General features: G+C 37.5%; 1 protein-coding gene across 8 annotated transcripts in view; it reads left to right on the top strand.

The window, feature by feature from the left end:
* Positions 1-26215, top strand: part of PTPRZ1 (protein tyrosine phosphatase receptor type Z1) — a 132868-nt gene that overhangs the window by 71729 nt on the left and 34924 nt on the right. For 7 of the 8 annotated variants that reach the window (XM_068189875.1, XM_068189876.1, XM_068189873.1 and 4 more), the window contains exons 3-11: positions 3015-3194; positions 5022-5173; positions 6287-6382; positions 6640-6706; positions 10116-10273; positions 10796-10946; positions 16228-16412; positions 17114-17240; positions 23607-23650. In XM_068189875.1, coding sequence (XP_068045976.1) covers positions 3015-3194; positions 5022-5173; positions 6287-6382; positions 6640-6706; positions 10116-10273; positions 10796-10946; positions 16228-16412; positions 17114-17240; positions 23607-23650 — 1160 coding nt within the window. Of the gene's footprint in view, positions 1-3014; positions 3195-5021; positions 5174-6286; positions 6383-6639; positions 6707-10115; positions 10274-10795; positions 10947-14264; positions 14411-16227; positions 16413-17113; positions 17241-23606; positions 23651-26215 lie in introns of those variants that run through there. The other variant, XM_068189878.1, reaches the window with a different exon arrangement.

Genomic DNA, 26215 nt, shown 5'->3' with positions numbered 1-26215 from the left:
ATAGGGTTGTCTCACAGTGAGTGGCATGGGTTCATCTTAACTGGTACCTAACAGGAATTTTGTTGCAGGAGAGTACCTTATACCCTTCAGCACCCAATGGGCATACAGCCCATGGGACCAGATAGAGCTACACTGAGGTAAAAACTTTCTGAAAAACATCTGGTATGGACATCTGGTCCTCAACCTCAACTGCTTCCCTCTATAAAGCTACTCGTATTGTTTGGCACTATTTGCTAATATACACACCCAATATCTGCTCCTGCATTTGCAGGATTTGTGGATAAACATGTATTTTGCTGCTCAAATGTAATATGGGTCATCATGACCAGACTCCAGTTCTCCATTCTTTCTCAGACTCCATTCCTTAGGGGGTTCCCCTTATTCCTGCCCCAGATCGGACCCTGACACTGATTTCCTGTACATTTTATTCCATAGTTTTTTATCAATGCTACAGCTACACACTGTCTTCTGGGATGAGCAAAGATTGTGAATTTTATCACGAGATGCATATTAGGACTTTATTACACACCGAGCCACAAGTAATGGCTGCCAAGTTGAAGAATTCAAGTTCTACATGTAAAACCACAAAATACAAACCTATGGAAGTTAGAAGGAAATTATAGTTTTTCTGGTTTTAATTTAATTGTTTTTACTGAACATAATTGTATGCAGTAGAGAATTTAAAGACAAGATGAAAAATGCAATAATGTCTTTCATCAAAAGAAGCATGGAGGAAATTTCCCAAAAGCACCATAGTGGGAAAAAGAGGAGTGGTTTTAGTCAGTTCTGAAGTCAGTGATGGGAAGAGCAGAATAACAGAAATGCATGTTGGAAAAAAAAAGGTGTTCTGAAGGAGAGACTTCAGGTGAGCTACAGGATTGGCTATGTCAGTGGAAAGAGAATGGAGATTTCTACTGCCTTGGGGCAACTGCAGGACTCTGGGGAAATGTTTGGCTTTGGCAAAAGGAGCAGAAGAAATAGAGCATGGAGTAGGGAGTGCAGCTTAACTGCAAGGGATGGCCGTGGGCAGCCATCTCAACCCAAACTGGCAGAAACGTGCCAGAGAGAGCTTTAAAGAGTTTCCTGCAGCTTGGAAAATCACTTAGCTGTCTGAAATCAGACCTGGAAACAGGAACCTGTTTGCAACGATGCATAGGGCAAGCTGAGAGTTGGTATTTGTGTCCTTTCTGACCCTGTTTGGAGGATTTCTATTTAAAAGTTAACTATTCTAAATTATATTTTTTTTTTAAATTTCTTTTTTAATGTTAAAAGCCTTCAATATTTGTTGGAAAATTCACTATAGAAGACCTGAGCAGATTAATATCCAAGTATTTGTGGACTTGAGCTGAGAATTTCTAAAGGGACACTTTTGAAAGAGGTGAAATATTAGCCACTCTTTTCTTGTGGAAGTACATTATAAATTAGGATATTGCATTATTTTTCCAGGTGATAAATAATAACTGACGACTAAAGGACAAGTCTGACTTGAGGAGGAGCTGAAAGCTTACCCAGTGTGCCATTTCCAAAGGGACCAGTGCTTGCTTGGTACAGGGCTCAAGTCCCCACCTGTAGGACGCTGACATTCATAAGCCTGTGCCTTGATCTCCCTTTAGGTTGTTTGACTGTTGTGCCTGCCAGTTCCTTCTGCTGCTATTTGCAGGCAGTAAATGTGTTTGCATACCATCTGCAGTAATTCCGATGCAGCAGGGTGATACTGGTAACTGGCTTGACTTGTACTTGTTCAGTAATTTAGTTCAGGCTTCTTTCTAGCTGGCTATCCAGGTGGGCATCTTGTATTACTGCCTATTGTCATGGTTACAGGACTGGCTGCATATCTTCTTCCCCCTATGAATTTTCTGAGTGCAATGGGAGAGCTGTCCTTTCCTGGAGTACAAGATAGCAAATCTCCACTGACAGACTTGGATGTGGCACACTGGCCTGTAAATGAGCATTGGTTTATTTCAACATATCTAGTAGAATTCAAATATATGCACTGCATACACTAATATTAGTTCTTAACTGCTAGTCAGCGGGAAGTTAATTGAAGTAATTCCATTTTCTTAAATCTGTATCATTAACTCTTGGTTTTAATAAGCATTTTGAAGTATTGCTAGAAATCCCTGTCAGGAAAAATATCTATACGTTTTGAAACACATTAACATACACAAAATATTGTTGCATTTACATTAGTATGTTATATAAACAAAAGATTGTCAGAGCTGATGTTACTGCATCATACCGTTTTGTGTCGTACTTGTCCACTTCCTGAAAATAATCAAGCCTTTGGTGAAGAACATGCTGTCTGTGTCCCTGGTTTGTGTCTGGACTGGCCCCAGTGAAATGCCACACAGCCCCTGGGCCCTGGAGAAGGCCCTTGCTGCGGCACAGGAGCTCCTCTCTGCCGGGCAGCGTCAGAGGGAGGCAGATGGCTGGAGTGGCAGTGCACAGCCCTCCACAGGCACAGCTGGCCCATACAGCCAGGCTCTCAGAGCATCCCTCATCTTTTTTCCTTTTTCCAGGGCAAAATCAGTTTACCTTTTCCACTCTGTGTAAGAAATTCTTAAAACTTCTTACTGCTTCTTTATATTTAAAAAGCTTACAGGATAGATTACTTCATTGGGCAAAAGGAACATTAACATTGGTATGATTAAAAGTTATTTGGGTAGGATAGTTTTCCAGCACTTCCTACGGTTTTTTGCATGCTGATTCCATTCATCTGAAAGCTTTTTTTGTTTCATGTACATTGTTCATGAGGGTTTTGTTGTTGTTTTATGCTTTCCTTAGAGATTCATAAGAATGTATGTGTTGATGTCTAGAGTGTTCAGAGCGTAACTTAACTGCTGAAGGTAGGAATCAGTGGTAGGTGTGCTAAATATTGCTGCAGACAAAGTCTAAAAGAAGGGCAGGTACTCTGATCTCAGATTGAAAATTATTTTTAACATTACCACAATAAAAAAATGTATGGATACTAGTTTGCATTTAAATGTATTTACCCCACATGTTTTGATTTCTAGGAACTTTGAACCAAAAGAACTGGGGCAAGAAATATTCTGCCTGTAATGGTGCCAAACAATCGCCTATTAATATAGATGAAGACCTTACCCAAGTTAATGTGAATCTGAAGAAACTTAAATTCCATGGATGGGAAAAGGAAACGTTGGAAGACACTTTCATTCGCAACACTGGCAAAACAGGTAAAATGTCAGATTTCATGTTTGGAGTTAAGAGGTCTGAAAAGTGATATAGGACAAACAACCAACCAAGGACTTTTACTGAATCATTTTCATTTCACTTAGCTGGTGCATTCTGAATTTCTCTATTAGATAAATAAACAAAACAACAGTGATGACAGTAGCTAAATGAAACAGAAATCACACAAACAAAAATTAAGTGCATGGACAGATATAGCCAAAGCAATCACATCGTGACTATCATCCCATCATGGACACATCATTAAATCTAAACAGTAAGTTGGCATTTGCTGTGAAATTATGGTAATTATTACTATATACCTAGAGTCTGTAATGGGTAGGCAAAAATTAGTTTTTAAAAGTACGACTAAATTACCTACTCATCTGAAAGCACTTCATGGATGAGTTGAAGTTACAAAAAACTCAGGTTGAGATTTATCTCACCTACACATAGGCACATATAATATAGAAACTTTCATCTGAATTACTCACATAGACGCCTCCTAACAGTCGAAGAAGAGAAATGCGTGCTTTTGTGTTCTGATTTGTTTTACCAATCTTAGAAATACACTTTCGAAATAAGTGATTTACACCTACAAGTGCTTATTTTTCCCAGCCATGAAAAAAGCTTATGGTGTCATCTAAATTGTCAGACAAATCTTTTTACAACCACTTATAAATCCAGGAACACAGTAACTAAAAGCTACTTGTTAGAAGTGCTGTTCCTTGTTTTGGGCATAGCTGTGGAGGAAGGTATCTCATAACAACTGTCTTTGACCTTCTACCAGTTCCAGTGGGGCCCCTAGATCAGCCTTTTTTATTGATTTCATTTTAGTTTAGTTTAGTTTGATTTAGTTCAGTTCAGCAGCGTTGTTCCTAATTTCTGTTCTTTCTGTCATGTACTTCCTACATACCACTACACAAATCACTTACTTCCCTCCTGCCCTACTAGCTGAGAAAAATATAGCCTTGTCTTTTCAAAATGCCCCTGAGAAAATGTTCTTTAAAGTCCTTAAAAGTGAACTGAGATCTTTTTCATCTGCAGCAATCTGGGTATTTTCAAGGAACTGCTAAGCTTGTTTAAATGGTCTTCAAAGTTTTGAGGAAAGGAATGTAGGGAAAATGAACTCCATCAGTGCTGTTTTATCAAGAGATCAAGCTGTTCACAGTTGCTAGAGATGGTAAAGACAAAATGTGGGGCTTCAGTCTATCCCATCATGCTCATTCTCTCCAGAAGACAAATGCTCTGTCCCATCTACAGCTATGTCCAGCTGAATACCTGTCATTGCTTTTTCCCATGGGAGAAAGCTCCACAGCTAAGGAGTCTTACATCAGGACAGTCCTCCTAGGAGCTGCTAAAAATATTCTTTTATCGTGTTGTCTCATGATTTGTATATAGAATTGCGGTAAAAATGGGGGGAAGGTGTGTATTTTCCTTTTTGTTAAAACACAGACCCTTTCAGGAAGGCACGTACCTCAGGAATTTATTTTCTTAGACAGCCAGCTGGTGGCTAGACCAGCTTTCTGAGCTTTTTAGTGTAGTTCTGTGTCTAGTTTCAGATAACAGGAAACAAAATGCATTTCATTAAATTACTATTTTATGAACTACAGCATGAAACGAGACATATTCTCCATGCTAATAGTGAATTACCACACTTGTTACTTAGTTTATGTAATCAATTTCCTGTCAAATTGCTTATGAAATACAGAGAAATAAGCATATCATATTTAACTTCTATCACCTAAAACTGAAATATGACAGTTATAGATGCCTTGGCTGGATTTTTTATTCATACTCCTTTTTTTCCCCGTCTTTCTCAATTTTTTCAGTGGAAATTAACCTGACAAGTGATTATTATGTGAGTGGAGGTGGGTTAGACACCATATTCAAAGCAAGCAAGATCACTTTTCACTGGGGAAAATGCAACGCATCATCAGATGGATCAGAACATAGTCTAGAAGGACAAAAATATCCTCTTGAGGTAAAGTATAGAATTCATTTTGATGATTTCAATAATTTGACATTCTGCAACATTACTACTCTACAAAATTTCTTTGTTTATCTCTTAAATCTATTTGCAAATATAATCATTCCCTTAAATCCAATTTAGGAATAAATTATGCATTTTAGAAGGGCAGTGTAATGTGTTAGTGGCATGTTAAGAATGTCTAAACTGCATTTTTTCCCATCTTCCAAGATGGTATTAGATGTCAGTTCTGCTAATCTGACAAAGCTCCCACTAAATGTTAAGCTTCTACAAATATGGCCCATCATATTCCACATCAGTTCATTGTTCAAAGTGTAAATGGACTTTTGAAAGTCAGGGCTTCACTGAGCCCATGGGAGCTGCTGGGCCTTACAGATACAAAGCGTGGCCCATGTTGCTGGGCTGCAAGGAGCTGGCAGTGGTGTGCCAAGAGCCATGTGAGCAGGTCCTGGGTGCAGACACATCGATGGGCAGCCAGGCCAGCGTCCCCCTGGCTGGTTTGGCAGAACGGGTTGCAGCAGCATGGGAGTGGGGTGGAGGAGAGGAGCAGCTCTTCCTGGGGTGCACAAAAGCCAAACTCTCGTCCCTCAACATATCATTGTGTCGTCTTCCAGTTCAAAAGAGGCAGTTGTGGCAGGCAGCTACGCTGTTCCTCATTCCCAGCATTTTGAACTTCTATGTGAAAGCAAAGCAATATTGCCAGGGCTGGCCTATACATGGGGGCAGAGTGGTAAGCTAGGAGCAGTCCCTGGACAGTGTCATTTCTTTCACCTCACTAGCCAATTAAAAATTCCCAAATCACACTCCATCTGTACTGACAAGGCATCACAGAGAATACTGTCTCCCATCATCGTCTCGTACAAAGCTAGTAGGAGCAGTCGCTCCCCCTTACATGTTGGTCATACAGGTTGTTTTTACATAGCTAATTATTGATGAATTCCATTCTGCATCCTCAGATAAAACAAATGAGAGAGGTAAACAATCCCTATATTTGTTTAAAATTTTTTGTTTGGATGTTTTCTTCCTCAAAATGGGAATATAAATCATTGTATTGTTGAATTTTTACAATTTTTAATATATAACTTTTGCTTATATTTTTAATTGCAGATGCAAATCTACTGCTATGATGCAGATCAGTTTACAGATTTTGAAGAGGCAGTTAAAGGAAGTGGAAAGTTAAGAGCTTTATCAATTTTGTTTGAGGTAAGCAAAATATATTTTTGTGTTATTTAATAAACCTTGAAGCATAGCAGATGTTCAAACTGAATTTAACTGGTTACAATGTGTGATCACTGAGTTTAAAAATTTCATGTATCTTTCTAATTTATTCTTGCAGAAAAGCAAATGGGCAAAATAAGTTTGTTTGGCTTTAAATCATACATAATTTTGGTAGTAAACTGAAACTTTACATCTTTTTTGTGAAGACTGTACTGTTAAAATATGTCATTTCTTTTTAACAGATTGGACTAGAAGATAATCCAGATTATAATCCAATCATTAATGGAGTAGATAGTGTTAGTCGTTTTGGTAAGTTTGCCTCCATTTTTTATTGATTGATGATTAACTGAATTCCACCTCAGTGTGATTATGAAAGCTTTAAGACATTGAGGAGCATGGTTCTCTATTGCTCAGTCATGTTTGTTTTGTTAGAAATTACAGAAGTCATCTGGAGAGATGAGAAATGGACAATCACCAACCACATGAAATCTAACATAAGCAAGTGCCAGATTCTGCTCCTGGGAAAGGGTAGTCCTGGTTATATATACAAACCAGGGAGTGAGAGTCTGAAGAGCACCCCTTTAGAAAAAGGTTTGGGGTTTGGTTGAATGGAAAGTTGAATATGAGCCAGCAGTACCCTGGCAGCCAGGAGTGCCAGCCCTGCCCTGGGGTGCATCAGGCACACCATTGTCAGCCGGGCAAGGGAGGGGATTGTCCCCTCTGCTCTGAGCTGGGACAGCCTCACCTCACGTGCTGGGGGCAGTTCTGGGTGCCACAATGTAAGAAGGACATCAACCTATTAGCGTGTGTCCAGAGAAGGGCAACCAAGATTGTGAAAGGTCTTGAGGACAAGGAGTGTCTGAGGTCACTTTGTTGAGCTTGGAGAAGGGTGCCTCATCACAGTAAACAACTTCTTCAAGTGGGGCGACAGAGAAGCATTGGCTGATCTCTGTGGTGATCAGTGATAGGACATGATAGGGGTGAAGCTCTGTCAGAACTTCAGACTGGGCATTAGAAAAGGCCCTTCACTGAGATGATGATCACTGACAGCCTGGGAACAAGCTCCCCAGAGAAGTAAGTGGTCGTGGCACCAAGCATCTGGATGATGCTCTTAGTCATATTGTTTAGTTTGACGTAGTCCTGTGACGAGCAAGGAGTTGTACTTGATGATTCTCACATGTTCTTACCAACTTGAGCTATGTTATGTTTCTCTGATTAATTTACCCCAAGAATATTTGTAACAACAGACGTGTAAATGAATAAATATAACTATCATGAGAAATTTGTAACTGTTTAAATGTTAAATCCAGATAAATCTGATTTATTATGTAAGTCTTCTTAATCATAGATGTCAGGATTTTTGTATTTGGTTGGAAGCCACGTAAGGCTGTTGTAACTATCCAAGAAGGGTCTTACAAGAGTGAGACTGTCACAGTTCAGTAAACTCAGAGGAGAGAATTTTTTTTTTCGGTAGCTCCTGTGTAAATCCAAAATAGTCCAAATATATTGTATTGGTGGTGGTTGCTAATCAAGACACAACTTCAGTGTGCACAAAGAGATCTGGGCTATGTTTCTAACTCAGTTTCATGGTGTCTTTGCAGAAGAATAAATATGAATGAGAACTGTCTTTAACAGGGATGTATTCTTATATCATGTGCATGACTTTAAGGAAATCTTGTTTCAGTTTTCCTTTATGTAATGGTGCTTGAATGTAAAAAGCTGTTTTAAAAGCCTTCAAAAGTGTGATGTTGAAATCAAGATTTATTTTTCCCTCTGGAAAACAAACACTATTCAACAAATTTAAAAGGGAACACCTTTCATAAGTTAGAAAGACATAGGGGGTGGAAATATAAAGTGGTTAAGATTCATTATTTTTGTGTGTCATCTTCTGTGAAAGAAAAAGGAGAACAAGTAATACATCAAGACAGATGCTGTCCTATGGCCTTGGAAGGAGCTGTAAAACTATCAGAGCAAGATTCAAGATACAGGCACTACATGGCACTTCAACAATGCTTAGAATACAGTTTTCCTGAATAAAATGCAGATGAGCTTAGGAAATTCAGGTCATAACCAAATCAAGTTTTTTCTTCTGAAGAAAAGCACACAATCTCTCCTTGTCTGTGTCCTTGTCAGTCAAATCTCTATTATACTTATTTGAATCACAGTTGCTGAGTTCTCAAGCTCTGCAGAGGAGCACTCCTCTTCCTTCTAGAAAAACTTTCTGGTTTTTATCATTCTTTGTAGGTGTTTGATTTTGAGAATCTAGGCTGTGAGTCTCATTAAAGGGTATTTTAAAATCCAAAGTTGCAAAATGTATGGCAGGATTCTTGTTATGAATGAGAAGTTTCATGTCGCCAGCCATCTATATAAAATGGACTTCATTTTTGCTGAGCGACAAATGTGTTAACTAGACACATATCAGATAGCAATGATAGCTTCTGTCTGAAGACTGATTAGCATTTTGATAGGAGAAATGGAAGGATGTGCTTTGCTTGACACTGCTAAATGTTCCCTCTTCATGACACATGAATGAGAGAGATGGGACGAGTCAACTCTTAAACCTTAACTCAGTAGAGAAGTCTCTGCAGAGAAGAAAAGCATCAATCCCTTGCAGTCAACTGTTAATGTAATTTGCTGCTCTCACCAAATTTGTAAGGAATTATGAAGAGAAAGACAGGGCAGAAATCTGTACAGGGCTCAAGAAGTAACATACCTGTAAAAGCATGAGTTAATGCACAGTCTGAATATGCATTAGATATACAGAAGTACTTACCAATTAGGGAGGAACTTGAAATGAGTGTCATTAGCTTGAAGTAAGTTGTATAAGAATCTACACTATTACAAAGTGTGAAAAGCAGCATTATTTTGGATGCACCAGACAGTAAAGCAGATCATTGTCACAGACTGAAAAGTCTGCCTTGCTGAAGTTGTTACCATCTATGCCAATTGCTGTTCGTGGTCCCTACTGCCACACCAGCAGACACAGCTTTCTGTGGATGGACTTCCAGCAATCCCTCATGCTTACTCCTAGCGGACAAGGTACCCAGTAAACTGCTGACCTGAAAGATGAGATATTATTTTCACAAAACATATTCTCCTGGAGGGAGTCTTTGCATCATTTGCTGATTTCTGTAAAGCTGTTACAGTTTTTTACTGTGTTATCACCATTTAAAAAAGAATCCTGATCCACAGATATTCTGCTTCTGCAATCATGAGTAATATTAACCCTCAGGCCTAACATGGCGACAGTTCCCCAGGCAAAATTTTCTGCAAAAAACTCATCAATTTGATTAAATTTGGGGGGGAGTTTGAAGCCCTGTCATGAGACCTAGAACAAAGATTTAACAAATTTTTTTCTTTGAAATTCAAGAGTGAGACAAAGGTTTGGCACCTTGCATGTACGCTTATGGTGAGAAAATCCTTGTGAACCAATATACTAAAATTAGTCTATTTGTTACTGGAGTGACTTACTACACCTTCCCAAGCAAACGAAGTTGGGTTTGAGCTATACCTTTTCAAATTAAATAGAAGACTTCATGATTTATTTGTATGCTAGTCTGTCTGGAAATTAAATTTTGAAAAGCCTCTAAATTAGCATGTTCCTATAATAGTAGTTCTTTTGGAGAATGTGATTTGTATTTATTAATTGCTTAATTAGTAATAGTATTTTAATAGTATTTTAACTATCTAACTGTATTTTTCTTTTTTATTTTTTCAGGAAAACAGGCCGCTTTAGAACCATTTATTTTGCTGAATCTCTTGCCAAATGCAACAGACAAATATTACACTTACAATGGGTCTCTATCAGCTCCTCCATGCTCTGAAACAGTTGAATGGATTGTGTTTAAAGATACCATAAGTATTTCTGAAAGCCAGGTAATTTGATTAGTGTAGTAAAACCAAAAATTATGCATTATACCAAAGACAAATTGCTTATGGCATTCATTTCCAGCCCAACAACAAAGCTTTTCTTTTATCTAGTTAGAAGTTTTTCATCAGCTGTTAAATTAGAAAGCATCTATATTAATTGTGTTTTCTTTTACATTTTTTATAGTTTAGTACTAGAATCTGAGCATTTTCTTGCATTAAAATAGGGTAAGAACATATTCCAGGCTGTCTGGACTTTGAGCTCAGATAAAAGGGAGTACAAAACATTTTTTGGATATTCCCCCAGCCACATAGTGATGCTGAGCAAAGTGAAGCTCCAGCAGCTGAGTGGTTGAAAAATACTTGTGGAGTAAAACATTAGATATACTGATAGAACAGAAGAAAAGTTCGGTGCCATGCGGGATAACTCAAGTGTGAGACTTTATCCAACATCTTTTCCCCTGAGTTTTTGCCTGTTAGCAGAATCCGGTCAATTTTTATGGCTTCTAACTTATATTTTTCCTCTTCTAGTTAGCTGTATTCTGCGAAGTGCTTACAATGCAGCAGTCTGGCTATGTTATGCTGATGGACTACCTGCAAAACAACTTCAGAGAACAGCAATATAAGTTCTTTGGGCAAGTGTTTTCCTCTTACACTGGACAAGAAGAAATTCATGAAGCAGGTACTTAACTGAATAGTCATTCCTCTCTTCACAAGTTAAAAGACAATTTTCAGTAAAAGATTCATCCAAGTATGCAATTACTCATTTTAAATTGTGCAGAAAGTAGCACACTGTGGTATTAGTCATAAATCTATCACTGCAGAGAAAAAAAAACAGCAATTGCAAAACATGTCAGATTAAACGGAGTGGAAAATTAAATGCTTGTCTTGACCAAGCATTCAGTAAAAATCACATCAGTTCAAGCTTCCTTACAGTGCCCTTTTAATGTGTTTCAGACTTCAAAAAAGCTGCCTTTTCAGAGACTGCAAGAGTATTTTGTTTTACAAATCTATTTGGTTCTTTATCATGTAGTGTGGATGCTTTTTCAACAGAGACTGAAGCGATGTCACCAAATGAATTCCACGTAGTTTGCTTAGAAAGTGATAGATGGAGAGAATTCCAGAAGCCAGATTCTGTTCTCGGTCTTACCTAAAACTTCAGGGAGGTTTGAGAAGGTTATGTGACCAAAATGGTACATTATGTAGTGGGAAACAAGATTTGGCACTAAATATGGAAGTCAATGATTCCTATACTAACAAGCCCAAAAGAATAGATAGGAAATTTCTAAACTGAAAGCACTATGTTACTACTTGGATTGGAATACCTGTAGATTCTTTAACTCAGTTTCACTGAACTGTGTTTAATTAGACATAAAGAGATGACATAAGCACAGACTATAGGTGTTCTCCAGATTAGAAGTGTGGTTTCACACATGTTCTTTTACATATTTATGTGATCGCACATGTATATAGATGCACACAAATGCAACTATAGGATTTGTTTAATGTAGAACATTAGAGAAGTGTTTATATTTTTGCATCCATTTTAAGACAAAATTTAAATACCCTAGGAATCATTAAATATTCAGATGTAAAAGCTGGAACATGAATGCCAAAGTCTCTAAGAGTCAATAGGCTTATTTGTGTTTAATATTGCATAGTAGTCAACAGAAAAAACTAATCTTTTTAATCCCTTTAGAGGATGTATGAGAAATGCCCAGACTGATTATTACTCAGGTAGATAACTCAAAAATTATTTTGTGTTGTGAAACCTAGAATTCCAATTATCTCCTGTTGCATTCAGTGTAGATTCTCACTAGGCAGTAGGATTAAATGCTTAATTTATTGCTTTAATTAATACATGAAGTTTCATAAATAGAACTAAGTTTTCTTAGAAAAGCTAGAAGAATCTATTCCATCATAAAGTAATTTCAGGAATTTTCAAAATAATTTCAGGAATTTTCTCACAGTGACATCCCCAACCTTTTTCGTGTACAAGCACAGTACTACTAAGGGTATGGGAGATGTTTCATTCCCCAGACCTGCCTAGTGATATTTGTAATTTCCCTATGTGATATGTATGTAGCACTTTAAGAATACTAAAATAGCTAATTCTTACAGCCATACTTGAGGATTCACCTAAAAAAAAAAAAGTGGTTTGAAATTGTAATGCTTAATCTCCACCAACCTCAGCTGGCATGCAAATCCATTTATAATAAAAATCATTGTTTATTCCTGTAAACCTGAGAACCACTGTGGTGGCCGCTGGGCACATTGGGTGACTTTGCATCCACTCCACCCTTCTGCTAAGGCCCTGGAAATAGGGGCTGAAACCTAACTCTTATTTATCTAGCTGGATTTAGTAAGGTATAAAAAACAATGAGTTCTTAAAATTCAAGGCTGACAATATATATTGATAAAAAGGCAGCCTGTTTTCCCACGAGAAATACAACCATGTGAAGTTCAGTGGCTGTCTCTGTTAAATTCTCTTGTGAATTTAGGGGTCAGGACTCATGCGTTTACCCTTTCACGTTCCTCAGTCCACATGACTTCATTGTGAATTCTCGGATTCCCAGATGTGTGTGTGGGACACTTCCACTGGCACAGTGTGTGGGGTGCAGGTGCCCAGGCATTGGCAGTGGTGGGGTACGGGGGGGGCTCTGGGAGGAGAGTCCGGGGCTGCCCTGAGTCAGACGCAGACGGTTCCAGCTGGCTCCATCCCACCCTTCTCAGGGCCCTGGGAGCCATGGTGGTGGCAGCTCTGGGAAAACAAACCTGCACAGCAGTGAGGCATGAGGGAGACGTGAGAAACTGCTCTGTCACACCCAGGGGAGAGAAGGAAGAAGGGGAGGAGGCGCTCCAGTAGCAGAGCAGAGATCCCCTGCCGCCCAAGGTGAAGATTGTGGTGAGGCAGCCTGTCCTGTGGCAGACTGTGGAGACTCCATGCAGTAACAGGCTGCTGGCTGTGGCTTGTGGAGAGGAGCCCAGGCAGGAGCAGATTATCTGTCAGGTCTCTGACCCTAGGGACAACCCACAGTGTAGCAGTCTGTTCCCAAAAGACTGTCCAGAGGCTGGAAAAATTGATGAAAGACTGCATCTTGTGGATGGGACCCCACACTGGAGCAGAGGAGCAGCATGAGGAAGAAGCAGCAGAGGTGAAGTGTTATAAGCTGACCACAATTCCCATTCCGTATTCCCCTGTGCCACTGGGAGTAGGGAGGTGGAAGAATAAGGAGTGAAGTTGAGCCTGGGAAGAAGCAAAGGATGGGGAAGTTTTGTGGTTTTGTTTTTGTTTCTCACTATCCTACTCTATTTTTATTGGTGATAATTTTCCCCAAGTCTTATCTGTTTTGCCCATCGTGGTGGTTGGCAAGCAATCTCTGTCTTTATCTTAGCCCGTCAGCTTTTTCGTCTTACTTTCTTCCCCTGCCCTTCTGAGGAGGGGGAGTGGGCAAGTGTCTGGGTGGGCACCTGGTGGCCAGCCAAGGTCAACCCAGCAGATATCTGCTGTGCTGCTCCACCTCCGTTACAGAGAGAGGTAGATCTGGAATATAAAAAATTGCTCTTTTGCCACACGCTGCAGGGATCTACAAAGTCCCTGAATATCTGAATGGAAACGAAGTGATTTCTTGGCTTCAGCAATTGAAAAGTTGAATTGAAAAGATAATCTCAAACATAGATTTAACTAAAAGTAGAACACAAGGAGGGAAAAAGTAGAGGGGAAAAAGCCAAATTTGGGCAGGTTATAAAGGTCTTCTGGTCAAAAACACAGCCCAGGAAGTTTCTGGCAATGATTTGGCTGATGTGCCCCAGTGGTTCCCCATGATGTAATTAAGTTTTTATGAAAATTTCCTAAGTTACGTGGGTAGCATTTTATTTCACAGAAGAATAAGCAATGATAGATACATTAATACAACATGATGTGATATGCAAAACCAGAATCCAAGTATTCACCTGGAGAAAGCAGAGACTTGAATTCAAGTTTAGCAGGGGTTTGAGTAGGTCTCTGACTTTCTGTGAATTTTTTTGCAAATTTGTCTGTGAATTTGTCCTTCAGACTAGTAACAGACTCAAGAACTCCTTTTCTTGCAGTCTCTTTGCTCAGATTTTCTAAAAGTTGGTATCGCAGCAGAAGTACTTGCTTAGGTAAGTTGTCATGTGGTCTCCTTTCTAGTCTCTGGAGAAGGAAAATGGGAAAAGGCAGAGTAAAGTACTTCTGTGTTACTGACTGGTAGGAAAGAAAAGGAATGATTTTCAAAGTGACATCAGAAGGAGGGTGAGGAAAACATTTTGGGAAGAAATGGAGGTGAAATAATAAATAGGTGATTGTCATGTAGTAATATTGTCAGTCATTGCTGAGATCAACATCAAAAGGAGGACAACAAAAAAGAAGACTTTTTTTCTTGGGAAAAAATAGAAGAACCATCTGGAAAAGGTAAAAAGAAAACAAAGAAATAACACTGAAAGTGCCAACCTTGTACCTTTAAAAGTTTTATAATACTGCTCTATGAGTCTGAATACAGACAGAGATTTCAGAACCAAATTCACTCATGAGCAAAAAAGATGAAGGGAGGAAAAAGACTGTAGAGAGGAATTTGGAATACAGAGAAGCTTGGTGTTTATATTATAAAAAAGCATTTTGACAAGAATTTTAAACACCTTTGAATAGAAATAGCTGAGGAGTCTTTAGATTCATTGAAAAAGAATGAAATCTGTTTAAATCATCTGTGCTCATTCTCAGAATTGAGAAGGGCTAGTCTAATGATTTCTCCTTGCCATCTGGTGGAAATGGGGAGGAATGACAAATTTTAGGAATGGAATGGAATGGAGTGGAATGGAATGGAATGTACACAACATGAGATTTTTAAAAAATTTGTTCTTTCTTTGCATCAATTAAAATAATTTAGTGCAATTAATAAAATGGTATATCAGCTATATAGCAGTTATATAGGAAAGGGAATTCACCTAAATTACACAAACTAACGCTGCCTCTGCTATTAGCCTGCATACACAAACACAGAAATTAGTAAAGCCTTGCTGCTTGTTTTCCATTGACTGTCTCAGACGGAAGGTGTTCGGAACTTCCCACCTTCCCTGGGGAACGGGAGAAATTCTTTGACAAATATTTTGACAGGGTTTGAGTGCCCCCCTGTGCTCAGGTGGCGAAATGCAAAGCTGAAGGACTTCTCTTTCAAAATGCAGTATTGTCCCCCAAAGACTTGAGGCATCTTGTGTTCATTTCTCATTAGAGAACTCCAAAGGATCTGCATTTGTTTGCTTAGTAAGCTGAATAGGGTTTTTTGCTTTCTTTTTCTAGATACTCATATATTACTCTAAGCACATTATGAGATGTAAAAAAATCTTTCCTCATGTATTCCAATTCAAGCTAGAAATATAATAACATGAAATTACTACTCCTAATGCAATACTTAGCTTCTTCTTATTTGCCTTTTCTCTCTTCTTTAAGTACTATAAAAAGATTCAAAGAGCCTTGAGGGGAAATTCAGGTGATAGGTTTACCTTTGACCATTAAAAACAATCTACTGTAGATTAGTCTATTATAGCTAGGGCGAGAGTATGCAGCTCTTCTCGTGCTACTTTGATAGAGCCATAAAGATAGAACTGTTGAGATTTTTTGATTCCCAGAACAGATATAAAAATCTTTATGTTTTATCATTTGTATTTTATTTCTTAGGAACTAGATACTAATATTTCACAAAATATGGTATAAGAGGCAGGGAGAGGAGAGTCAGTCCTCAACTTCACTTGCTTTTGGAAATCAAGGGTTTAAATACTGGTTCTGTTTACAATGGCATGGCATTTCAAATGTTTTAGTGGAAAGCTAAAATTGAGGCACACAAAAAGACTTTCACTAGTTTTCTCAGGAGAAATCTCAAGATTTTGATAGAGTTACTTGTACAATTTAATAAATACCATATTATTTCCTCTTTTCTTTCTTCTAGTTTGCAGCTCAGAACCTGAAAATGTTCAGTCTGATCCAAAGAACTATACTAGTCTTCTTGTTACTTGGGAAAGACCTCGCGTTGTATACGACACCACAATTGAGAGATTTGCTGTCTTTTATCAACAGCTGGATGGAGAAGACCAGACTAAGCATGAGTTTCTGACAGATGGGTATCAGGACTTGGTAACTGTAAACTCTTCAAGTTTCATAAAAAGGGATGATGGTGTAACAACTCACGATTAATTATGATGACTGATAAAACTTTAGCTGAGAGCTGATTGAAGAGAAATTATCTCTTTTTCTGGCTATAAAACCACAAAGACAATTTAAAACAGAAAGAAAAATACTTCTCTTGTCTAGAACAGGGAAAAACTCTACAGATTGCTGCTTTGATTTGCCTATACTTGCCCTGAGCATGCCAATCACAGAGCTCTCTAGCCATAAAATCCAGTTGTCAGTTAATAATAACCTGTACTTCATTGCTCATGGATGTGAAAGAATGACTTTCACAAGCAACTAATGAGATTCAATTCAATTACACTGCGATAAATACTAAGTTACTGATTACAGCTTCATGGTATTTTACTAATGAGATCTGTTTCTCTAACCCTCTTTAAAAACTCATCTGACATAATGTTACCTAAACTTGTGTTCAATGCTAAATAGTTATTTGGTTTGTTATCCTCCATGTAAAAAGTCACAAGTTTTTTTTTTTTTAATTTGACTGAAAACTATTTGTGACAATAAAATAAAAAAACACACATTATAACACTAGAAGAAAGGAGCTTTGTGGTACATAAGAAAAATGTGTTATAAAAAATTAACATTTTCAAATGCTTGATACTTATTTGCAAGTAAATGATTAAATGTGTTATTTCTTTTAGGGGGCTATTCTAAATAATCTGCTGCCCAATACAAGTTATGTTCTTCAGATTGTTGCTGTTTGCTCTAATGGTCTGTATGGAAAATACAGTGACCAAGTCATTGTCGATATGCCTTTAGAGGATGCAGGTAAGTGGTCTTTTGAGTTTAGTGATCCTTTTTAGCTGAAAAGTCTGTATTTGAAGAAGTAGTTTGTTTGCAAACCAGTTAAAATGCATGACTTCCAAATTATGCCAAAATGAAATTTCAAAATTACTGCAGTTAACCTTCAGCATGTCCCTTGCTAATGATATTTTACATGATATAATTCCTTGTAAGCATTTCCTATAAAAAACTGCATGTTAATTTTTTTAATTCTAAGAATATTCTGATAAGCATCTACGTGATTTCAAATCTCACACAAATCTCACAAGTGTATCTTTTAGATGTGTAGGGAAATAAAACCATGTTTGGTATTATTTCTCTATGGTTCAAGCATCCTCTCAAAATTAATCCACACTGCCAAAGTATTAAGGAATCACGCAATACAATCCCACTATATGATTTATAAGTCTATATTAATGATTTTGAAATTTGATTTCTTATGAATACTTGGAGTTTGATTTCAAAAGACTTGTGATGATGGAATTCCTTTGCTTCTTAATGCTGCCTTGCAAAAAAATCAAAAGGCCTAACAAACAAATCTTAATGATTTCACAGCCACATTAGCTTCTTCTGCCTGCTGGTAAATATGAAATAACTTGAAACTGTAGCATGAAGCTTGATCTTATCCTTAATAATTCCTTAAATTTGGTGTAGGTTTTAGCATCAGATTCAGTTCCTATGAAAGTGAGTGAGAGCTGTGTTTTTAATTAAGGAGACTATAATCAATCATAGAAAAAAATCAAATGCTTTTTGATCATGTTAGGAGCTTTTTTTATCTATAGGCCTGGATTTTGTTGTTTTTTTATGTATTCTGTAAATTCAGCTTTATACTAATGTATGTCTGTTTAGCTACAGCAAGGTCATTAGTGATGTTGTGGTGAACTTGGGAAAACAGGCCAGTTTTTAATTTCAAGGGAGCCACATTCCTTTACAGTGAGAGGGAATGTGATTCTCAACAATATCTACTACATGACTTCTGGACTAATAAAGGTAATAGGCTTATAATAATGTGGGTTTGTCTGTAGGAGGAGGATACCTGATACACAGTATCAGGTATAGTACACACACATTTTTAGTAAAGATTTAACTTGTCTTTCAAACACAGTGTATTAAGAATAATGTATTTCGGGGTCTTAGGTTAGTATCTATCAGAATTTTCCAATTTTTCTTTAGTTTTCTAAAAAGTCCACAACAAGGTGCTGACATTCTGCCGGACATTTCACTCTTCTGTCTACCTTTTATCCATCTCTTAGATAGTATATTCTTCCACTTACTTTCCAGAATTCGCTGGGTTTGTGTTTGAAGAGTTTTCTCAGATGAGAATTCATCTACATAACCCACATCCATTTCTACATGGAATGACAAATAAGCAGCCTAGTGTTATCATCATTTAACCAGTTTAACAAATCAAGTCAGTACAGCACTGCCATCACAGCTGTAAAGCCTCTGAAAATATATATTGAAAAACAAAGTCCAGTGTAGGTGATATCCAGAGGATAAACTGCCCTCCTCCTGCTACTGCTGTATCCCTGCTGTAAGGATGGGTTGCATCCAACCCTGCTGTGTTCTGTGAATCCCTTTGGAAGGAGACGTGGGTGCGGAGGCAGGGAGAGAGACGGGGGCACTGGGGCTGGGCAAGCACTGCCAGTGCACCTGTGGCACGAGCAGGTGCTGCTGGGGAGCAGCCCCAGCAGGAGGATGATGAGGCACTGGGCAGCCTGTGGCTGGCAGCAGCGCAGGTCCCACCAGCCAGCACGGCACCCTTGCTGTACTTCTGCTCAAGTCATGCAGAACAGGGGCTTTGCATTCATTCCAGTAGAAGGAAATGTGAGGGAAATACATACTGGAAAATTAACTTCACCTTCCAGTATCAGCAGAAATTTCTCTGAGATTTGTATGCTCAGACAAGAGAATTTGGTACAATAAATTTTATAATTCAGATTGTGTTATATTTGTTATAATAAATGTTATGGATCAGACTGAAGGGTTGAAACGGAAACTGTCAAGCCTTTTTACACAGGTAAATCATTAATTTCTACTTTGATATTTTAAATTTTTAAAAATATAAATAAAAAGAAAGCAAATTTTTAAAATAAAAATTAAATATTGAAATGAATATTTGCCTGTTTAAAAAAAATCCAAAAGTTTCACTGACATGCTTCTTATCTGAAATGGACACAAAATTATTAAATTTAATTTGGTTCTCTTATTTTGGCGCTTCCACAGTGGTACCTCTGAAAGCATTGAATAAAGAAAATTCAGGGGAAAATTCCTCTCATGTAATTAGTATGCTTTCTAAGAGTGTACATTGCTCTGTAAGTAAGTTTCTTATGTGCTGTGTCAATTCTGCATACAATTTTAAAATAGGAAAAAATCTTCCATTAATTTCTAACATTAATGTTTATTTGCATAATTAATTTTACTAATTATTTACGCCTGAATTAACTGTTGCAAATATTTCGAATATTTTCATATTTAATTATAATATACCTAATATTAGAAAACAGATATATGGGAATGTAGATATCTAATAAGAAAGATTTCTTCAGAGCAGTTTGCTGATTACAACTATAACATCAAATTGATTTTGTGATCTGCTTTATAGATCTTGAGGCAAAAGGGGATTTCTTGGAGCTCCTGCTTGGGAATTTATGAAAGAAAAATTATCTTCACCCTGAAGACATGAAATAAAGTTGACACACATAAAGCATAAATTAAATCTTTCATTTTCAAGAATTACTCTGAGTAATCCAGTTTAATTAAGATGAAATTCATTACTATCACCTCCAGATTAATTAGTCTTCCTGTTAAGAGCTAGAGCAAGGCATGAGTCATGCAGAGCCTTTAGATGGGCCCTTTTCCAGGAAGAATTCTGTCCTTGGAGTGGCCACTTCTAATGAGCTCTGGTATTCAAAAAGCTCAAGACTGCTGTTTTAGACTTTCCTTTTTGAGATACTTGCAAGAGAGTGTTTCTCATGCCTTCTCCCCACCCAGTCTGGTGCTTCCAATATGGTTAGTGAGGGCTCTGCAGGCCCTAGTGATCCACAGGTCCAAGGCTCCTGTTCTAAGCAATGTTTTGTAAGATGAAGGACCTCTTTGGGGCCATGGTCTCTGCTTCAGTTTGTGGGAGCCTCAGGAGCTGTACTGTAATGACATTGGGCAAGGCACCACAGTGGAGACCTCTGCACTCTGGGCTTTTCCTGAACTCTTCAGAATTGCAACCCTTCATCCTGTAATACAGTGTGTGTGCAGGTTACATTTTTTTCCAGTTAGTTTCCACTTAGTAAAAGCCAATAAATGCACTACTTGACGTAGCTACAAAATTTCCATTGAAAATTTAGGGAATCATGTACAATGTATCTTAAGCAGCTTTGATAAAAAACTTTGTTTGCAAATTTTTCATTTGTTATTAGAATTGGATTTTGAATAACTATGTAAATGTTTGATTTGACTCTCTAGATAACACCTGTACAGAACTGAAGGTTGTACAGTAGTTTGTTGTGTAGCTAATACTGGTGGTACTTACATGCTTTTGCTGACACAGGAAAGGAAAAACATATAACTCCCCGGATTCCCATGCCTTTGTGTAGACTTCAGTTGGTGTTTGTCCAAAAAAACCCCAGCATGCCGGGATATAGCTCTCAAATGCTGTCTGCTGCCCGGCAGCTCATGCTGTCAGCAATGCTTCGTGAGGGTCTAACTATGCTGCTTCTTTGTAACTCGTCTTTGAGATTTTTATCCTAAAAAGCACTAAGCATATATTAAATGTCTGATTTAGGGGATGCTTTTTTCTTATTTTGTACTGATGAAAGTAGAAATCTCAAAACTAATTTAATCAAAAGAAACAGGCTTTGCTTTTGTTCTTGCCATGCCATTTATTACATGTCAGTACAGAAATGAAAAGAGTTTATGTTGTGCTCATTATTCTATGATTATAAATCACACTGTTTAAAGAGAATTTTTTAATATTTCCATTGAAAAAAATGAAGGGAAATAGTTACCTTTTCTGTATTTGTTCTATTGTTTCTTCATCTGCCATTAAAATGGACTAGGAAAAGACCTCTACAGAACTCTAACTAATTTTTAAATTATTTTATTTTAAAATGTATACTATAGAATAATTAATATGTGGTTCCAGAAAAAATAAACAAGCTTGTTCATCAACCTACATCAATGGGTTGTTTTTTGGAGGGTGTGGCTGTTCACCTTGGATAAGGGATGTTATTATATTTCTGTAATCTCCTGTCAAATCAAAGGCTCAGCAGCAGGACTAACAGAACTTCTGTAAGTGTGTGTCTCTAATACTTTTGACAATTTTTCTATGACCATCTAAATTTAAATATTCTTTATAAAGTTCCTAGAGATTTACTGGTTTTGTTAATAAACAAGTTATTTTTACATACATACATACATATATATATATATATATATATGTATGTATGTATGTTAATGCCTCTCCCTTGAGAAAACAACAAGAAAATAGTTTCCTGCTGGTGGAATTTGAGAGCATGTGCCCTACTGTATACTCTAGTACAATCAGTACAGTTTTTTTTTCTGACTGAGTCTGATTAAAGCTCAACTCAAGAATAGTGACCACAATAAAGTATGGATAGAATTCCTCTGTACTAAAAACATATTTCAGAGAAGTCTGTTAAATACCTAGTACATGGAGTGGGTCTATTATGGGAAGGCATTCAGACTAATGTCAATATTTTATTTGTATCATTGAGAAGCCAAGGAATATCATTATCTTGTCCACCCCTCCCTCCCCTCCACTCCCCTCCCCACCCTGTCCCAGAGCCAGAAGAGTCAAAGGTAAGATAATTTTTTTATCTATCTAGCTAAAGAAAGGTCATATTTGGTAATCTATAGATATTTGTTACTAAAGGACAACTTGTGAAGATTTTGTGCAGCATTGCTTAGTCAAAATTTGTTTACATGCTATAACCTACAAATAATATTTATGAGCTTATTAGTTTGATAAACTTCATCTAGTGTATGTTGCATATAGCACAGCTCAATTTGTTTCGAAAGGTAGATATAGATAGACCACAGAGAATACAAATTAAGACATGGATCCCCATCTGAGTTTGCAAAAAAGAGAAAAATAGAGATGGAATCTTCATCCTAGTGTATTGAACAAACTACATTTGGGGATTGTGGAGGAAATGCAGACGTGGAGCTGTGTGTGATGGTATTGTTAGAATTGCTCTCCAAGCTAAGAGATTGGATTTTTCACCTAGTGCAAATCAGTCCTTAGAATATGTGCTAGCACTTGGGTGCAGACAGAGTGGTATAAGATGGCTTAGGAGAAAGACTTAGAAAGACTCAGAATGGATATGGGCCTTTTTGTGGACCAAAGGAGCAATAAGGTGCATTAGTGCTCTGGAAGGGGTGTTAGATTTCCTCACTGAAGACCTGTACCAGTTCCTACCAGAGAGGTGGATGTTTCTTTCAACCTGTTTTGAAGCCTCTCTTGCTGACCACTTTCAGAAATATAATACTGGATTTGGCCAAAAAGAGAGAAAGAAGGCAAGAGACTACCTCTAAATTTGGAGAGATGGATTTTCAGCTGGGTTGTAGGAAAATAATTTCTTCAACCTCTTTCAACTGTTTTTTTTATTTTTGAAATTTGGGAATGCCTCAAAAGCCTCTAGAGTAGCTCTTCACGGAGAGTGCAGTATCTCTTTATTAGGTACTTTTTCTGGGATGTGATAAAACTGGCTTCATGTCTTTGCATTAAATCAAATAGGGTGGGAGTTGGAAAAAGGCTGTAAGCACTGGGAAGCATGGGTGTCTTTGATCTGCCTTGCTAAAAGAATGCAGCCTGCTGAATACTGGCTATGATGGCATTGCTGTTGCTCTGGTACCTAAGTCCAAGCCTGGGTGCACAAATAAAGAATTTTCTATGAAAATTTTCTATATGAAAATTATAGAACAGATTATTTTACAAGAATATCTTCAGAGCTTTCAGATTTAATGTAGAGAAATAGTTGATCACCAGACTTTTTGTTTTTCTCATTTCTGTATTTCTGAATTAAACTGTATTTCTCATTGAAAATATTCTTGTAAACTTGGCTTTCCCCAGCCAACATGTGCTTCCTCCATAACTGCAAATACAGTGGTATCAAAATAGAGACAGACAAAACTTTGTGGCTGAATGAATGCGTCCTGTCTAGATGAGTGAGCCTTGTTACCCTTGATCCAGGCCACTTCTCCAAACACAATCCTACAAAAAATCTTTGACATGGTGTCAATAATAATATTAATTAGGCAGTTGAGTCCTTGCAGAATTCAGAATTCTGTCTATTTAAAATTGTGGATGATACAGTGTGTATTTTTGTTTTATAGAGGCTGACCTCATTCCTGAACTGAGTGAAGCTGAAGAATATGAGGTACAGCATTCATTTGTTTTTTAAGCGAGTATTTAAAATAAATACATTTCAATTAGATTGAAATTATATTCTGTGAAAATTTACAAAACTATGTCACCAACTGAGTGTATTATCTGCATTTATGTATACATTTATATATGTATGTGCATATATAGCCTTTGAGCTATATTTATCCCTAGATAACTCTGGAGATACCTCAGTATTTCTCTGGGGCAGGACATACATGGTGAAATAAAAGATATCACAGAATATTCCTAAGTATTTTTAAAATGGGGCATCAGTTTACAATCACCCTTCTGTGAAGTCTGACAGAATTGTTCATTTAGCAGAATCAAAGCTGCCATCCAGTGTTAGGCTTTTTAGTTAAAGAGAAGTTTGATTTTTCCTTGCTTGTGATGGTCTTTTCATGTAGTAAATTAAAGTAAGGGAGGACGACAGTTGTACTGAAAAGTGAGATTCAAGTGTGTCTGCTGTCAGCGTGCTATTGGTTTAACTTTTACTCAAAAATTTGTGGAGGTTCATTTGTTTCTTGAATTCAAGTTAAACTTTAAAGTATAGCTCTGTTTTACAAAATTTTTGATGATCTTTGGATGGCATTTTGATGACCTTTGGAGGCTTCACATTCAGTAACTAGGTCTCCGGTGTGGCAGCAAGGAGACATGTAAAAATACCATGATTAAGTTTTTAACAGTCTCTAATACCAATTGTGCAACATAGACAGTTACTTCAGTGAGACATTTATCAAGTAATATCAAGTAATCCCTCCGATTTTTTAATTTATAGTTTCAGTCTGTCGCCACAATATTCTCACTGCATGACAAGTCCTTTTAGTTAAATAGCACAGCCTGTGCTTACCTATTTATTTACCCTCCCTTGCATTTGTGGACACTGAGTAACCAGTAATACAGTCATTTCTCTGTTGTTGTAAGCTATGTATCTAGATTATTATATTGTATCTGTTAGGTTTCAGTGAACATCAACTGATTTTTACTTGTACCAAGAAAGTTTAAAAGTGCATACAGTGCCTTGCAGAAATAGAAACAAGGGCCTATCCAGTGCAGCCCAGGTTTGAAGGCAATCAGCCTTGGTGCTGCTGTCCCTACATTTTAGATATTTAGTTCTTAGAATGAAATCCAAACCTGAGAGCGACATCTGAGGTACCTTATGTTGTGTGAGTGCATGAGAGGTTCCTGGTTCAAAGAGGGACTGCAGTGTGGAGCCCAGCTCTAGCCTAGTGGGTAAAGTCCTTGTTCTGGTGAGACTGGATGAAAGCTTACAACTCCTGTTTGCTGAGTGTCTCAGTCAAAAACATACTCAGCAGCTCTTTATCTTGGGCACATTCTTTCAAAAGCTATTGATTTTTACAATTACTCTCCCTGCTGTGCCCTGTTCAATGGGAGATCTACTCAAACAAAACTATAGTGGAAACAGAGGAGTTGTTAGATTGATAACTGTGCCTATCTCCTGTCTACGGGTTGATTTCTCTCAGCATTATGCTTTTGAATAACAGAGGCATTTCCACCACATCACCAAGCCAGATCCTTAAAAAAAAAAAAACAAAACTATTTTGCAAGAGGCTCTGTCTCTTAGGGCTATGTGTGCCTGTCAAATCAGGTCCCTTCAGAAACTGAAAGTGTGAAAGTGTACCTCAGTCTAGACTGCAGAGTTGGGCTGGGACGGGTTTGATTCTGATGCAGCACTAGATGGGGACATAGCACAGAACTGCAGGGACTGCTGTGTCTAAGTCAAAACAAAAATGCTTGCTGAGCAAGTTAGGTGCTTTGGTGATATATTTTTTGGTGCAGGGAAAGCTATAGAGGGGATGAAAATATTTGACCTTAGATCTTCAAGCACTGCCTAAATCCTGATTGCATTCAGGCACTTTTATTTTCTTTTTTTTTTTTAATATGTCCTTAAAAGGCAAAACTGTAACACAGATTTTGCACAAAGTATTGTTATTCATCATCATTCATATTCAGAAAACAAAAGGTCATAACAGGACTAGGGGATATGTCTCACAACACTTGTGAAACTCTGACAGTCTTGATGAGGATCATGAACTCTTCCAGAAAACTCTGACAATTCAGCAGAATTGAGGTCATAAATATATTTTACAAATTCTGTTGTTATTATTACAGTTTACCTGCCATCAGGATATTAGTGCAAACCTCTAAGGCATTCTGGTAGCAAAACCATTTCTTCATTGCTGTGTATACAATCTATATATTGCATATACAATTGCATTTTATTGGGAAAGAGTTAGAGCCTTCTTCATAAAGTAAATAAATACTGTGAGCAATTTTTGCCTCTCAAACACAATTTAAGTAATGCAATATTGAAGAAGTTGTTGGAATACAGCATTTTGCTGTTTTTATTGAAAATAAGTAATGTTTTTCAAGATAAAAGAGGATACCTCTTCTTGCAGTTAATACTTTAGTTTAAGACCAACAGTCTTCTCAAGTGTTGTTTTGCTTTACCCCTCTTGATTTATTGATCCAGGAAAATGTATTATTACAGTTTTAGTTTTCATTCATGTTCAGTCTATAAATATTTTTAATTGTCTTT

This window comes from Anomalospiza imberbis, chromosome 5, assembly GCF_031753505.1.
Source record: "Anomalospiza imberbis isolate Cuckoo-Finch-1a 21T00152 chromosome 5, ASM3175350v1, whole genome shotgun sequence".
Lineage (NCBI taxonomy): Eukaryota > Metazoa > Chordata > Aves > Passeriformes > Viduidae > Anomalospiza > Anomalospiza imberbis.
The sequence above is the reverse complement of the archived record's forward strand: the minus strand, read 5'-3'. Positions and strand labels throughout refer to the sequence as shown.